Source organism: Ostrea edulis, chromosome 6, assembly GCF_947568905.1.
Source record: "Ostrea edulis chromosome 6, xbOstEdul1.1, whole genome shotgun sequence".
Taxonomy (NCBI): domain Eukaryota; kingdom Metazoa; phylum Mollusca; class Bivalvia; order Ostreida; family Ostreidae; genus Ostrea; species Ostrea edulis.
The window spans coordinates 62,124,889-62,142,388 of record NC_079169.1 but is presented as its reverse complement, the minus strand read 5'-3'; the positions used below and the strand labels follow the sequence as shown (position 1 = coordinate 62,142,388).

The following is a 17,500-nucleotide window of genomic DNA, read 5'->3' as shown; positions in this document are numbered from 1 at the left end:
CTGCTCTGCAGAGCATAATGTGTAACAATTGTACATATTGGCCTCAGTCAGACAGGTCTTGTACCCAGGATTACTTTTGTTTACAGAGATAGAGACACTAATAGAAACTTCACAATATTAAAGCTAAAATTTTGTGAAACTGAGTTGGATAAAATTTTACTATTTTTATGGAAGTCTATGTGAGCTAATCTTCAGTCTGACATTCATTTATTGGGATCCATCCCACAGTTTAAGAGGGGTTATGATGGCAACCATGTTAGTTTTGGACAGATATCTGGAATGTACCAAACCAGTATGCCCCCATGCAATGCAGAGTATAATGTAATACTGAAGTAATGCTGGTCATATTCACAAAATTATCACAGAAGAGTTCTATACTTCTATATTGTATTACAAGGACATGTAATCTATAAACACTATCACAATTCTTTTGAATCAGAACAAATTCAAGACATATTCAAGCCATATTCAAGCCTGTTCTAAGCTAAAATAACTCTATACCTGATGTGAGTGGAGTGTACAATTCGCAGTTATCAGAAAACCTCAGTCTCTGGAATTCAGCACATAGGTTGGATCGAACACAGCAATAGTCATGTGGTTCCTCATCCCTCCGATTGGCCTCTGATGCATTATCGATGGGATGCACTGCATATATGAAACCAGCCTCACTTCCACTGCTGATCAGAGTGGCAGGGGTTGAGTTTCTTGTGTAACAGCATTTCTAAAATACAAGACTGAATTATCATTATTATGTATAAACACATTGGACATTGGAAGCATATGGAGTTATTAACTTATATAGTCGACTTTGCGAATTATTAAGAAATTTAATGACCCCATGTTTCTGTAGTTCTATCATTCCTCATAATACAAACATATCAGATACTTATTCCTTACACCATTTAAGATCAGGGAAGGTTTGTACGTTGCACATTTGCTGAACATTTTTTCACAGTATTCATTGCAGTGAGAGATCGACTTTACCCATGTGAGACAGCCATGCGAGATATTTCTGTCTCACATTATCACCAGTGTGAGATCGACTTTACCCATGTGAGATTTTTCTGTCTCACACTGCTGCGACGTCATTTGATTGTGATGTTATATATTTTCTATGTTTTATATTACACGGCGAAGATTTACGTTACACGGGGAAGTAAAAATATCTTGCATTGTTATCTTTCTGGTGGACAACCTTGGGTTTTTAATTTACACTTTATACAGTGTAAACCATTTTTGGGTAAGCTCTTTCTGCCTGCCTAATTAGTTTTTGCATTGAAGTTCAAATGAGGATTTTGATAATTTAGAATTTTCTCAAAGTTCATAAATATATGCACTAAATTGATGGTAAACTGTGAGAAAAATAACCCTTCATTATCTACTTGTGTAAGCCTTGTCCTAGACAGTGAGTCTTCCCCTCGGTGGAATTTCCCTATCCCACACTCACACTAATAAAGGATTCTATAAATCTCATACAAGATACAAGTAATTACTTTACATTGTCTATAAAGTTTTGTTTGACATAAAAATCAGTAAAAAACTAATATTATTTAATCAAATAGTCCATAAATTACATGAAGTCCAGTAATCTTCATAGAAGTTCATTGAAGCAAACAGTGACTTCTCTAATTTTGACATTATTTTGTAATTCAACTTGTTGAATGGTCAATGCTTTTATAAAAAAATAAAATAAAATACATAACATAGGTTAATTACAGACAATACATCAGTAAATGTATAAATATCATATCATAAAAATAATTTTTAAACACTTTGAGAGAAATTACCCTTGTTCCTGTAAACCCAGCAGGTGAGAATTTCTGGACATAGCAATTTGAATTTTTAGGATATGGCACAAAACGTCCATCTTTCTTTATCCTCTCTTCAATGCAGGGACATTTTGTTAATATTGAATTGGCCCATGTGGCTATTGGGAACCAGGGTCCTCCATAGTTCTGAATCCATTCATAACATTTTACAGCATAGTTTATGAAGTCGTTCATTGTATCCAACTTATAAATCCACAGGCCCTGTTTAGCTCCATCTGAAAAATTGATATCCACCATACTTGCATCCTAAATTTTTCTATAAATGCCAACTTTTTTTGCAATTTTAATTTGCATTTCAATGACTGATATATATCATAATATCTGTTAGTATCTTTTAACTTCTTTCCCTGATGCCCCCTTTTGACACTCCTGTCATTATCTGACAGGCTACAGCAGACAGAACAGATATCCAGTGGACCTTCACAAAGCAGCTGGAGGACCTCAGCCTGGACTTCACAGACGTCAACCTTGTCTCCCACAAACAGCAAGATGCACAACAGAAACTATGTCATGTTGCAGAAGATGTAGAGAAGACTGGGCTCTAAAATCAATATCGGGAAGACAGAGGTCATAAGAGTGAACAACAAACAGCAGGCTCCTGTGTGACTCCACCAAGAAGACATAAAGGAAGTTGACAAGTTCATCTACCTGGGCAGTGTGGTCAGTGAAGATGGAGGTCACGGATGAAGACGTCAATGCTGCATCAATGAAACAAGACATGCTTTCAATAGCTTTCGACAAATTTGGAGATCAACAGCTCTCTCACTCCATAACAAGATCCTAATATTCACCACCAGTGTGAAGTCTGTCCTGCTATATGGATCAGAAACATGGCAAGTTACAAAGACCAACACCAACAGACTACAGACATTTGTGAGCAGATGTCTCAGAAACATCCTCAACATCAGGTGGCTGGAAGTCATTGCCAATGAACAACTGTGGGACAGGATGAAATACCAGTAAGTCCCATTAAAACCGAGATCAAGAAGCCGAAATGGGGATAGATTGGCCACATGCTATGAAAGCCTGCATCAAACGTCACCAGACAGGCCTTGGATTGAAACCCACAAGGGAAACGGAAAGTGGGTTGACCAAGGCAGACATGGTGCAGAAGTGTTGAAGCTGAGACGAACACCACCGGAATGACATGGGCCGAACTGAAGAGGATCAGCCAGAACCGTGTGCGTTGGAGGAGTGTTGCTGCAGCCCTATGATCCTCAGGGAATCAAAAGGCAGAAGGGAGGGGGTCATATCTGTGATATTTCTTTTCCCCATAACCATCATCTGGACTATATATACAATAGTATTCCATCAGTTTTTATTAATCATACCAAATTTCTGTTTAAAAGGTAAACATTGCTCTGTATTGGGGGAAAATAATGGAGAATAAGAATTTTCTGCATTTTGTTTACTTTCGATAAATAGGCAATATGTGTGACTGTCATATACTAATAACAAAGAGGCAATGAAGCAAATGAATAAATAGGCATCTATTAAGGAACAAGGTATAGAACGGTGGGAGGGAGATAGGTACAAGCCTACATAGCACTCAATCAGCAAGGTACAATGTACCCAACCTAAAATCTTACCGTGCCACACCTACTGTGACACAGGACAGTCATTTTTAAGGTAATCTCCGAGGACCCGCAACATTCACACCTGATGCCGAGTGTTTGGTGATGGAACTGCAGGTCACTACCTGTTTTAATGACTTAGGTTTGTCGCAGCCAGGATTCGAACCCCAACTTTCCGCATGCAGGGCGAACAATCTAACCTCTAGACCACCACGGTGGTTGAAGCATCTGGAAGAAAATGTGTTTGTGAAACACAAATGCCCCCAATAATGGTCAATTCCAAAGATGGCCAAGGTCACAAGGACAAATATCTTGGTACCAGTAGAAAGATCTTGTCAAAAGAAATGCTCAACTACAATATGAAAGCTCTAATATTTACCATTTAGAAGTTATGACCAATGTTAATTTTTTTTAAAAAGTAGGTCAAACTCCAAGGTCAAAAATGTTGGTACCCACGGAAAGGTCTTGTCACGAGGAATACTTATGTGAAATATCAAAGTTCTAGCACTTACTGTTCAAATGTTATTAGCAAGGTTAAAGTTTCAGACAGAATGACAGAATTACAAAATGACTTTGACACTGTTTCCGTAATTAAATGCATGTCCAACATCAGATTTGAGCCAATGTTTGGTGTATTTACATTTTTTGGAGAAGATCACATCATACAATGACTCGGAGGTGAAAAATATGAATGATTTAAAAGAAGCGTCAATTTGACATTGGTGCTAACTTGGGTAGAATGCTACACCACAGAAATTTGATGTGGATGAAAAGTGGAGGATATGTACAACAATATTTTGAAATTGAAAACTTTCAAATTTCCTTCATTTAGTTAAAAAATGCAGTTTTAGTAGTAAGCAATCTAAAAAAAAAAAAAAATTAAAATCCCTGCTGGACTCATCAAACCCACAATCAACAGTTCAGCGGTAAACATGCTAACCTACTGAGCTACTCAGCTAAGTGATAAATTTTTAAATGAATAGACAAATATTGCTAATATTTATATTTTCATTCATGTTTTAAAAGGAAGTCAGCCATTATGACGATGTAGAGTACGTACCTCCTTAAGCAAGCATCATGAATTAAAATGTTACACATTACGAAAAGTAAATGGTTGTTGACATACTATTGTAACCGCTATAAATGACCCCCTGCAGCAGGTCTGTGGTCAGAGAAGCTGGGTGGCTGTACGAGTCCCTGCTTCCACATCTGTAACCTAACACAGCCAATTTGGGGGGAGTCCAGTCCATCTGTCTGAACAGGAAGGCTGTGTAGGTGGTCACTCCATCACTGGCTATCAGCAGCTGGAAACTGGCACTCTGTGGTCAAGAAGCAATTCATAGAACATTTCTCTAGTCCTAATCTAAGCTTAAAACACCTACTGAAATTATTCATACAATGTTTTACAAGTTCTTGCATATAAAAATGGGAGTGAAGTATGTAGTTGTTAATTATCTGCTTGTGTAATTAGCATATAAGGTTGCTGAATTAATGTTCATTTGGTAAATGAATTTGAAGTAAAAATGTACACTGCATGCCCACCATAAATAAGTATACACTTACCAAAATAAATTACTTGCACATACAAAATATGGGTTAACGTACATCATAGATACAGATTTTTCTATGCAAACAAGAGGTACTGTGAGCAATGCTAAGAATACCCCCCGCTTACCCCAATCTCCCAAAGGGTGTTGGTAATAGGTATAAACTACCTCTTTTCTGAGTGTAAAAAACAAATGGCATGACAAACCGAACTGTAGGTGGAAAGGATAACTCTTTAGAGCCCGGAAACCATATTGCTACTTCAATGTCCAGTGTGCTTGACCTTTAACCTTTTGACCCCAAAATCGATAGGGAACATCTTCATCCCATGGGTAGTCCATATATATGATAGGGTGACGGTAGGTGGAAAGGATAACGCTATAGAGCCTGGAAACCATTGCGTCTACAGACGGACGGACAACCCGATTCCAGTATACCCCCCCCCCCCCCAAACAGTATAAATACATAACTCTTATATATGAATAGGTAACATTAGGCTTTTAACTTTTTATATCCTTATTTTTTTTATCAAAATACTTCATTTTCTGAATCTTTGAATTTTCTAAAAAGAGAGATCATGCAAACTTTTATCTTGAAACCATTTCAAACTAATTACTAATACATATTATTGTGTACAGTATCTAATGTGTACTTTTATAAGACCTTTTGATTTTTCACCTTAAATAAATCAATATCACAATTTGACAGACTAATTAAGCCAAAAATATTGAATATCCATTATTGCTTCACATATACTAAAATTGTACCCTTAAATGATTATTTTACCGAGATAAATTACAAGTTATACACAGTGAATTCAGCTCTTTTTCATTATATTGAATATATTTCATTCAAAAATGTGTAAAAAGCTTATGTGTATACTTATTTATGGTGGGGTAGTGTATATCAAGCTTACTTTAATTAGCATAGGATTATAATTACAAACATTGTCTTATGAAAAAATCATTATCAATACAGAATCTAACACTTATGTTGTCTACTTCACTACAGAATCCAACCCTAATTTGTATTCCCTATTTGCATTAAATACTATGTTCTTGACACTGTAATCCAACATTCTGTCTTGTTCAACACAAAGTCTCCCCATACATATTCGATTAGACAAGTTTCGATATACTACAAATGTCCAACACAAAGTCTCCACATGCATATCGATTGTTTGTTTTACGTCCTGTCAAGAATTTTTCACTCATATTGAGACGTCACCAGCTGTAGGTGAAGTACCACAAATCTACACCCATGCTTAGTGCTCAGGGCCGTAGCAGTGTGGGTTCTTTAACGTGCCAATGCCTGCCGCAACACGGGACCTCCGTGTTTAAGGTCATATCCAAAACACCCATGATTCTCACTTCTAAATGCCGAGCGTATGGGGAAGGAGTAATCACTACCTGTGTTAACATCTTAGGTTTGACATGGCCATGACATGAGCAGGGCTTGAACTCACTACCACCTGGTTACAAAGCAAATGCTCTACCACTGAGCTACCGTGAATAGTCCATATCCGATTAAACAAGTTTAATTTTAATATAAATGTCCAATACAACTTCTCCAAGAACATATCCAATTAGACAAGTTTCATTGTTATGCAACTATGCAGGTTTCATCAAAAACATTTTAAATTTTAAATCTCAACCCCCCCCCCCCCCCCCCCCCCCCCCCAAGTCATCTTGACAAAACTAACTGATTACTGAGGAAAGAAAATGATTAACATTTTAAACTTATTACTGAGGGAAGAAAATGATTAACATTTAAAACTAATTGATTATTGAGGGAAGAAAATGATTAACATTTAAAACTAATTGATTATTGAGGGAAGAAAATGATTAATATTTAAAACTAATTGATTACCGAAGGAAGAAAATGATTAACATTTAAAACTAATTGATTATTGAGGGAAGAAAATGATTAACATTTAAAACTAATTGATTATTGAGGGAAGAAAATGATTAACATTTAAAACTAATTGATTACTGAGGGAAGAAAATGATTAACATTTAAAACTAATTACTGAGGGAAGAAAATGATTAACATCTAAAACTAATTGATTATTGAGGGAAGAAAAATGATATTTAAAACTAGTTGATTACTGAGGGAAGAAAATGATTAATATTTAAAACTAATTGATTATTGAGGGAAGAAAATGATTAACATTTAAAACTAATTGATTACTGAGGGAAGGAAATGATTAACATTTAAAAATCATTGATTACTGAGGGAAGAAAATGATTAATATTCAAAACTAATTGATTACCGAGGGAAGAAAATGATTACTATTTAAAACTAATTGATTACTGAGGGAAGAAAATGATTAATATCTAAAACTGATTGATTACTGAGGGAAGAAAATGATTAATATTTAAAGGCTCACTGAACATTTTCATCAGACTTCTAAATGCTAGAGTACCTGTGTCGAATGTATGGAGGCTGGAGCTGGGCGAACATTCTCCCACGTCACAACTAAAGCCGTGTTAGGATCAAAACCAGAGGCCACAGCAGGGTCTTTGTAGTTCTGCACAATCAGAGACTGGGCCTGACGCAGGCTAACCAAGGATTTAGCCGAGAATTTGTTGTAGAAGTGGTACCAGACACGCGAATCACTCGACATATCAATATCTGACCAGAAAGGAGCCACCATACTCTCTGCCTGCAATTCAGTCTGGTCCATGAGCAGACGAGGTCTTCCACTATTGAAGTCATTACCCAATGTAACATACCCATTTGTGTAAATCTGTAAAATGTAGGTTACAACCAATCTTTCAAAGAGAAAAAAGTTAAGGAATGGCAATGATTATTAACTGGTAAACCGATTACTCAGTTGAAAAAAATGATAGGATGTAAAATTTGTAACTTAAATCGAGTAATTTTTTGTTGTTGAGGAAACAAATATTCTCATTTTCCTATGTACAATGTACATTGAAAAAGGGCAGCACATTATTTGAAGGTTTAGAGGATCGTTGTTGATAATTGATTTATAACAGCTGATTTAATGACTTATCTGCAAATTAACCTCCCATGTAATTATGATAAGTACTGTCCAGTATGTATTTCATACTACCTCAAAAGTTCCCAGACTCAATCACATGCAAAATAAAGTGCTGGGTTGTGTTGATACAATTTTCAAAAAGACTCCATGCTAGGGAGCGTAATATTTATATTTATCATCAAAATGATACCCAACACCTCATGCACAGAAATAAGAGACAGGAAGTGTCCACCATGTTTTGCAACACTGACGACAGGAAGTATCCGCTGTGTTCTGTGACACTAACGACAGGAAGTATCCACTGTGTTCTGTGATACTGATGACAGGAAGTGTCCGCTGTGTTCTGTGATACTAACGACAGGAAGTGTCCGTGATGTTCTGTGACACTGATGACAGGAAGTATCCGCTGTGTTCTGTGACACTGAAGACAGGAAGTATCTGCTGTGTTCTGTGACACTATTGACAGGAAGTGTCCGCTGTGTTCTGTGACACTGATGACAGGAAGTATCCGCTGTCTTCTGTGATATTGATGACAGGAAGTATCCGCTGTGTTCTGTGACAATGACGATAGGAAGTATCTGCTGTGTTCTGTGACACTGACGACAGGAAGTATCCGCTGTGTTCTGTGACACTGATGACAGGAAGTATCCGCTGTGTTCTGTGACACTGATGACAGGAAGTATCCGCTGTGTTCTGTGACACTGATGACAGGAAGTGTCCGTGATGTTCTGTGACACTGACGACAGGAAGTATCCGCTGTGTTCTGTGATACTGATGACAGGAAGTATCCGCTGTGTTCTGTGACACTGAGGACAGGAAGTATCCGCTGTGTTCTGTGACACTGACGACAGGAAGTGTCCGTGATGTTCTGTGACACTGATGACAGGAAGTATCCGCTGTGTTCTGTGACACTGAAGACAGGAAGTATCTGCTGTGTTCTGTGACACTATTGACAGGAAGTGTCCGCTGTGTTCTGTGACACTGATGACAGGAAGTATCCGCTGTCTTCTGTGATATTGATGACAGGAAGTATCCGCTGTGTTCTGTGACAATGACGATAGGAAGTATCCACTGTGTTCTGTGACACTGACGACAGGAAGTATCCGCTGTGTTCTGTGACACTGATGACAGGAAGTATCCGCTGTGTTCTGTGACACTGATGACAGGAAGTATCCGCTGTGTTCTGTGACACTGATGACAGGAAGTGTCCGTGATGTTCTGTGACACTGACGACAGGAAGTATCCGCTGTGTTCTGTGATACTGATGACAGGAAGTATCCGCTGTGTTCTGTGACACTGAGGACAGGAAGTATCCGCTGTGTTCTGTGACACTGACGACAGGAAGGGGTCATTTTCTCCTGAAGATGTACCAGTGTACCAAGTTTGATGTCTGTCAAGCAAAGGGTTCTCAAGATATTGAACGGACAGTATATTCCTATGTCCAGTTTGACCCTTGACCTTTGACCATGTGATCTCAAAATCAATAGTGGTCATCTTCTCCTGAAGACGTATCAGTGTACCAAGATTGATGTCTGTTAAGAAAAGGGTTCTCAAGATACTGAGCAGACAGTATATTTCCATGTCTAGTTTGACCCTTGATCATGTGACCTCAAAATCAATAGGAGTCATCTTCTCCTGAAGATATACCAGTGTACTAAGTTTGATGTCTGTCAAGCAAAGGGTTCTCAAGATATTGAATGGAAAGTATATTCCTATGTCCAGTTTGACCCTTGACCTTTGACCATGTGACCTCAAAATCAATAGGGGTCATCTTCTTTTGAAGATGTACTGGTGTACCAAGTTTGATGTCTGTCAAGCAAAGGGTTCTCTAGACATTGAATGATCAGTATATTCCTATGCCCAGTTTGACCCTTGACCTTTGACCATATGACCTCAAAATCAATAGCGGTCATCTACTCTTTAGGATGTACCAGTGTGCTAAGTTTGATGTTTTTCAAGCAAAGGGTTCTCAAGATATTGAGCGGACATTATATTCCTATGTCCAGAGTAGATTGACCCTTGACCTTTTGATCTGAAAAACAATAGGGGTCCTCTTCTATTCATAACCAACCCACATATGAAATATCATTATCATCACGTGAATGGTTCTCAAGATATTGAGCGGACAACATGTGGTCTACTGACCGACAGGTGCAAACCAATATGCCCCTCTTCTTTGAAGGGGGCATAATAAGAAGGCTCTTACTTGAAAACTGTGGGAGGAGTAGGGCGGAAAAATTATGTACCCTCCATATAATAATTATTTCCAAATAAAGAGGAAAAACTCCTGGAAAAAAGGTAGAAATGGATAAAAATTGCAGCATGATCTAGAGTGACCCACAAAAAAGCTACACAGCAAGTTTCAGCATGATATGTGAAAGGGAAATGAAATTATAAAGAGAAAACCCCGAACGGACGGATGGACGTACGGACAGACATCGCTGTACCATAATACGTTCTGTCTAAAGATGGGCGTATAAAAACTAATTACCCACTCAGAAGATCATACCAGTGGTCATCAACAGCCATATTCGGCATTCAGCACAAACCATGTTATAATTCAGGTGGGCTCCCATGGCTCACAATCAATGCCGAATATAGCTGATAACCATCAAGATGTCTTCTGAGATGTACATTTAATCAACATATTCATTTTTTGAAAATATACTAAGACTAAATTTAATAAGTTCCAACACTTACTTTATGTCAAATTTATTTAAACTTTCAAAATTTGAAAATGTAGGAATTTCAACAAAAAATTAGGGCTTTTTTAGGATTCTAAAGCTCAAATATGGAAAATAAGGGCTGTAGTAGAAAAATAAGGAAAATAAGGGCCTTCTTGAAAGCCTGCAATATGACTAATTCGGACCTGTCCTCAATATTATTAGTCTAGTCAATCTAGCAAATCACCTCAAAGTAATTGCAACAGAAACAAACTCGATGGAATTTAATAAACAAAAGCGTGATTAACAACATACAAAAAATCAGACAAAATCGGACAATGGGAAATATTTCAAATTCAGACTTAAATGTTTTAGTAAACCATCGATATTTTGTGGTGTTTACGGCACGCCGTACACGTAAAGGGGAGTAACTTAACTGTGACAGTCATCGGAATAAAGTTATACACGACGATCTAAAGTGCATGTAATAAAAAAACGCGATTAAACAGCTTAACAGTTGTATTAAAAAGGTGATTTTAAGACCTTCTATATACATACAATATTGCTCAGCATCTCATATTCTTTGCCGACTTCCATTCCCGGGGAACTTTCGTGAATAAAGCTTCAAAATATTTTGTTTGACCCTCTACTGAATTAATTTTAATTATAAAACACAATATTTACTTTAGAAGTTATGAATAATCAATTATAAATGAAATCTTAAAGAATTGGTGTCAATTTACAAGGGGGAATTACGATTGTTAAAAAAGAATGTATGGAAAGCCAATCGGGTTAAAAGTTTCAGTTATTTTGTATCTTCATCATTTGAGCAAGCGTTTTGTATTAAAAACTTTTATAAAACTAAGTAAAGTATTTTTGCTTTTCTTTTTCAAATTCAGGTTTAGGGAGTCATTCATGGGTAATAATAATGATAATAAAACATTGATAATATAAATAATAAAAATCAATGTAAGTAAACACTTGCGCATAGTATCATGATTTGATGTAAAATCGAGTAGTTACTCTTTCTAATTAGTCTTGGGCTCATGACCTGCGGAACCACATCTCCTAGCAGCATGCGAACAGCGTTTTAGAAAAAGGTATGTTTTCCTACTTAAAATGATATTTTTCATATATATTGCCAATAATCTATATATCTTACTTGTTGAGCAGTTTTTAAAATAAATCCTAACTTCAATTATTTTTTTTTTGGTAGACTCAAATGTATGACAAAATTTGGGTTTTCTTCTTAAAATTTCAATCTTTAACAAAAAAGCAAGATTTTACCCAAAAATTACAGTTAAGGAAAGAATATATTCTGCTGTAAAAAAATTAATCGAACATTTCCGGGTTGAAATTTGAGATATGAAACTTATTTTTACTGTATGTTACATAAAATGGACATTTTCTTCAATTTCCAGTTTTTAGCGATTTCCATGAAAAAACACATCCTTTTACCCCAAAATTCCAATTTTCCCATGGAAATACAAAAGCAGATTTTTAATATGTTGTTTGCATGTGTTTTCTTGCATGAATAATCAAAATTTCATTTCTGTTGCAATTAGTTTGAGGTTTTGCTCATTTTTGAGCTAGATTGACTAGACTATATGGAATTATAAGATTTTTTAGATAATGAATACCAGATTTTCTTTACTTTGTACTTAGAAAGTGACGTACATAAACACTATGAGATAACGACGATCCACATGTAAACCCCACTGGATTCTCAACCACCGCCAGCAGCAGATCATCCCCCAGCAACGCCAAAATGTCACCAGCTGTCTCTCCATACAGCAGAAAATCTAAACAAGAACACAGGGTCATAATATAGATCAACATTCTAACAAAAATTAAACATCTTCCTTAATTTCAAAACAATTCCTTTAAAAAAAATACTGTAAATGTTACTCTCCATACCTCCGATAACAGTAATTTAATAGGAACGAATGCTACATAGAGCAATCAATAATATTTTTTACTTAACTTTGGGGATAATAAATGTATACATTGAAACACTCAGTCCATAGATTTGGATTGATTGATTGAATGTTGTTTAACGTCCCTCGAGAATCTTTCACTCATATGGAGATGTCACCATTGCAGGCTTTCAAGTGACATTTTGCAAAAAATAAGGGCCATTTTTAGGGCAAAATTATAAAAAAAATAAAGGCCTTTTTTAGGATTTTTAAGGGCTTTTTAGACAAAAATAAGGGTTAAATTTACAAATCAATAGAAAAGAAAAAATGTTTTACTCACCATTTGCAAGAGCAATAATGCACAAGAGGCCCACAGGCCTTATCGGTCACCTGAATACTAGTAAAAAGTATCACTTAACTTCCATGGGCTATGAAATCTAGAAAAATTCCCTGTTCTAAATATCTAAGCTAAATTCTGATGTTCAGCAACAATATAAAACAAGATGTGTTCTTTAAACTTCACTGCCCTCAAAAGTGCATACACTGATGAAAGGTTTTAAATAATAGGTGTATTAGCATTAAAACATCAAAAGATATGACTAATTTGGACTCATCTTAAAGTCATAACCCTGGGTTGTGAAATTCACCATTTTTTGTACATCCTTTTCTGCTATTCCTAAATATGCATTTAGATTTTATACAGTATCAGCAAACTTAAACATAAATACTATATACTAAGTTTGGCCCCACCCTGGGGTCAAACCCTTACTCTGGGGAAAATCAAATTACAATTTTGGTAAGACTACCTGCTCTATCCATTTAGTTTCAATTTAGTATCAATAGCATTAAAAAAGATGTAATTTAAGTGTTTTACACATAAACACTATATAACAAGATTTGCCCTGCCCTGGGGTCAAAACCCTACCCCGGGGATCATGAAATTTACAATTTTGGTAGAGGCCTAGTTCCTGCTCTACATCACTATGCATTTAGTTTTTCTTACATGTGTGTGGTTCTTGAGAAGATTTTTGAAAATTGGTCAATTTTGGGAAGTTTTTGCCCCACCTCTAGGGCCCCAGGGGTGCTGGAGTCCTGAAATTTACGATTTATGCCCCCCTTGTCCCAATGATGCTTCATACCAAATTTGAAAAAAATTGGACTTGTAGTAATTAAGAAGAAGTTAAAAATGTTCAATTGTTAACGCACAATGACGGACGAAAACCAATTGCAATAGGTCACCTGAGTTTACTCAGGTGACCTAAAAACTAATTACCCACTCAGAAGATCATACCAGTACTAGTGGTCATCAACAGCCATATTCGGCATTCAGCACAAACCATGATATAATTCAGGTGGACTCCCATGGCTCACAATCAATGCCGAATATAGCTGATAACCATCAAGATGTCTTCTGAGATGTACATTTAAAGACCAAAAAAAAACTACCGTACGGTTGTTCCACGGATGACTGAATGTGGGCGGAGCTCATCTATGGTCAATGTTATTTACCTGGAATTTACCTGGCCAAGAGATCCGTTGTTGTGTATATTTTTATGATATACACAGGAAATTTCTCAGGTTATTACAAATTATGCTTAGTGTCTTGATTTGTGCAAAAAAAAAAAATTAATTAAAATTTCTACCTACATGCATACCGCATTTCTATTTCCCGTAAACCTTCAAACTTGGTCATATTTATGTATTGCAAATGACAGGTTTAGCCCATTTCTAAACCTTTGCTTTTTAAAACTTCTAATTAAATTGTTATATATCGTATATAAATAATTTCCGAAATATAATATTACCCGGCGTTTCCAGACACTTCCTGGTGTCCTGGGAGTTCGCGGTGTCGTGGGTCGTGGGTGTAGTAGGTAAAATATCCATGTTTCGAGAGAATGAATAAATCCAAGTAGATCTGTGTACATGTACAACCAAATGAAGAATGGTCAAGATACCCCTCAATATGGGCCGTCTGTAGGGTTTCTGTAGCTGTAGTGTTTGCGTAATGGTGGTATCCCAAACAGAAGCTGACACGAAGTCTCCCCCCCCCCCCCCCTCCTCTCTCTCTCTTTAGGGTTTCTGTGGACGTAGTGTTTGTGTAACGATGGCACCCCAAACAGAAGCTGACACGAAGTCCCCCCCCCCCCCCTCTCCTCTCTCTCTCTCTTTAGGGTTTCTGTGGACATAGTGTTTGTGTAACGATGGCATCCCAAACAGAAGCTGACACGAAGTCTACACCCCCTCCTCTCTCTCTCTTTAGGGTTTCTGTGGACGTAGTGTTTGTGTAACGATGGTATCCCAAACAGAAGCTGACACATAGCTAGTCTACCCCCCCCTTTCTCTCTCTCTCCCTTACTCTCAATCATTGACTAAATGAGTAATTATTGTCATACGTATGCAACACTATTGCCATGCCATATTATTTTATCTATATTATTGCTACAGTTTTACACATTTCTCTCTCTCTCTCTATCTATCTTTAGAAATATAAAACCTGATAAACTATAAATAGAAATATCTCAATAACTCTCTCTCTCTCTCTCTCTCTATAAATATAAAGCCCTGATAAATTATAAATAGAAATATCTCAGTAACTCTCTCTCTCTCTCTCTCTCTCTCTAAATATAAAGCCCTGATAAATTATAAATAGAAATATCTCAATAACTTATTTATGCTTTTTTACTGTTGTTTGATTTCTGATTGTGTAATTTATAATCCATGTGGTATCTCAAACAGAAGCATTTTTTAAACTACTGTAACAGTTTTACACATGGGCAATATAACCATTATACATGTTGATGTGCTGCGCCAATAAAGAATTGTTCATGTTTTTATAAATATAAAGCCACAATAAATCATTAATAGAAAATATTCCAATAACTTATGTTTGTTTGGTTTTTTTTTATTAAGGTCTTCCGTCTCCTGCGGAAGACCTTACTATTATTGTTCGCGTTCTTCTTCTTCATTAAGGTCTTCCGTCTCCTGCGGAAGACCTTACTATTATTGTTCGCGTTCTTCTTCTTCATTATTATTATTATTTTTATTATTATTATTATTATTATTTTCCTTGGTAGTACACGCGTTTTTCTCAGCCATTTCTCGATCGATTTTCACGAAATTTTCAGGAAAGATGTCTTTTGGTGACGAGACTTTGCTTGCAAAATTTCGTGCTTGACGTCACTTCCGGTCAGGAGTTATCTCTCTTTTAGTGACTTTTTGAAGGGCCTTGTTGTCCACACATCTCCTCCGTTAGTTTTGAAGCTAGAGTCTTGAAATTTCTACACAAGATAGAGTAAACATTTTAGAAGATTTGTGGGGGATTCGATTTTACCGGAGTCGATTTGCCTAAACACTCGCCTGGACCTGAAAAAATGGATGCCAAAATTTTTCGCCGATTTCGGCGATTTTTGACCTTTGATCTCCAATATCTTTTTTCTTGCAAATATTTTGTTAAGACATGTAGAACAAAAGTTGTGCACATTTACGAGATCTTTTCAAAAATATCAAGATTTAGGGGCTAGCCTCTTCAATTAGGGATCTAGAAGGGCTCAAAGTCTAGATCAAATATCTCAAAAATCGTTAATATTTTGGTATAAGTCAAAGAACAAAAAATGTTCATCTCAACAATCCAAATCTATTCAGATAAAAATTTAGGTCATATGTTACGTAATAAGGGATTTTAAGGGCCAAAATCATAAATAATTGACGCCTCATATCTTGAAAACGACAAATATTTTGAAAAGCATTATTGAACAAAAGTTGTTCAGAATGATAATCTAAACAATATGTACATTTCGTTTTTGCCCTATGTGGCCCCGTTAGGGAGTTACAGTTTGGCCCCTAAATATTTCTTGTAGAGATAACTCGAGAACGGTAAAGAATTTCTAAATACTTGTTGAGCAAAAAACGTTTAAAATGACAAGGCCTTTCTTACGATATCAAACAAAACGGGCTGGCCCTTTACATTAGGGGTTCAGAAGGGTCCAAATGTTTTTGAAAATATCTCAGAAACTATTAATATTTTATAATAAATTGTAGAAGCGGAAATGTTCATCTCAACGAGCTTGATCTTATGAAATCAAAAAGTAGGTCATATGTTACGTAATTAGAGATTTTAAGGGCCAAAATCGTAAATATTTGACGCCTCATATCTTTAAAACGACATATTTTTTGAAAAGCATTATTGAACAAAAGTTGTTCAATGTGTCATAACCTATCGATCAATATCAAAAAATGGGTCTGTGGGCCTCATGGCTCGCCTGTAGAGTCGATTTTTGTCGATATCAGTCGATTTCAAAAACTTGTAACTGGTAAATATTTTGTAAGGACATATTGAACAAAAGTTGTTCAGTTTATCGAGATCTATCGATTGATATCAAGAAATAGGCCTATGGTCCTAATGGCTCGCCTGTAGAGTCGATTTTTTGTCGATATCGGTCGATCTCAATAACTTTTTACAGGTAAATATTTTGTAAAGACATATAGAACTAAAGTTGTTGAGTCCATAGAGGGCTAACAAATGACATCAAGAAATAGGCCCGCGGGCCTTATGGCTCGCCTGGAGAGTCGAATTTCAAATGAATTTCACCGCAATTTTGCTTCAGAAGCTTATGATATGAAAAATTGATTATATCTAAAGTGTCTTAAAGTCGGAAACTAAATTGGGACTCATTTGTCTTTTTTTTTTTTTAACTCTGAGTGCATCAACAAATCGGACGGAAGACCTACTCGTTGCTCGCAACGAGATCGTGTCTAGTTATTATTATTATTGTTTGATTTCTGATTGTTTAATCTATAATACATGTATAAAGATGGAGAGAGAAAATACGATGATAAATTGCATTGCATAGGGGACGTTAGAAATTAAAATATGCTAGGTGCGAGTCAATGCTATCAAAACTCAGGTATACTGGGGCTTTCCTCAAGATCTGAAGACTGCTGGTCATCATTAGCCATGATTGTTATCAAA

General features: G+C 36.3%; 1 protein-coding gene across 1 annotated transcript in view; it reads right to left on the bottom strand.

Annotated features, from left to right (window-relative positions):
- Positions 1-17,500, bottom strand: part of LOC125645630 (mucin-4-like) — a 90,705-nt gene that overhangs the window by 58,228 nt on the left and 14,977 nt on the right. The window contains exons 8-12 of the mRNA XM_056141956.1: positions 12,293-12,417; positions 7,374-7,697; positions 4,530-4,722; positions 1,788-2,044; positions 502-721 (exon numbers count right to left, since the gene is read on the bottom strand). Of these exons, the coding sequence (XP_055997931.1) occupies positions 502-721; positions 1,788-2,044; positions 4,530-4,722; positions 7,374-7,697; positions 12,293-12,417 (1,119 nt within the window). The remainder of the gene's footprint in view (positions 1-501; positions 722-1,787; positions 2,045-4,529; positions 4,723-7,373; positions 7,698-12,292; positions 12,418-17,500) is intronic.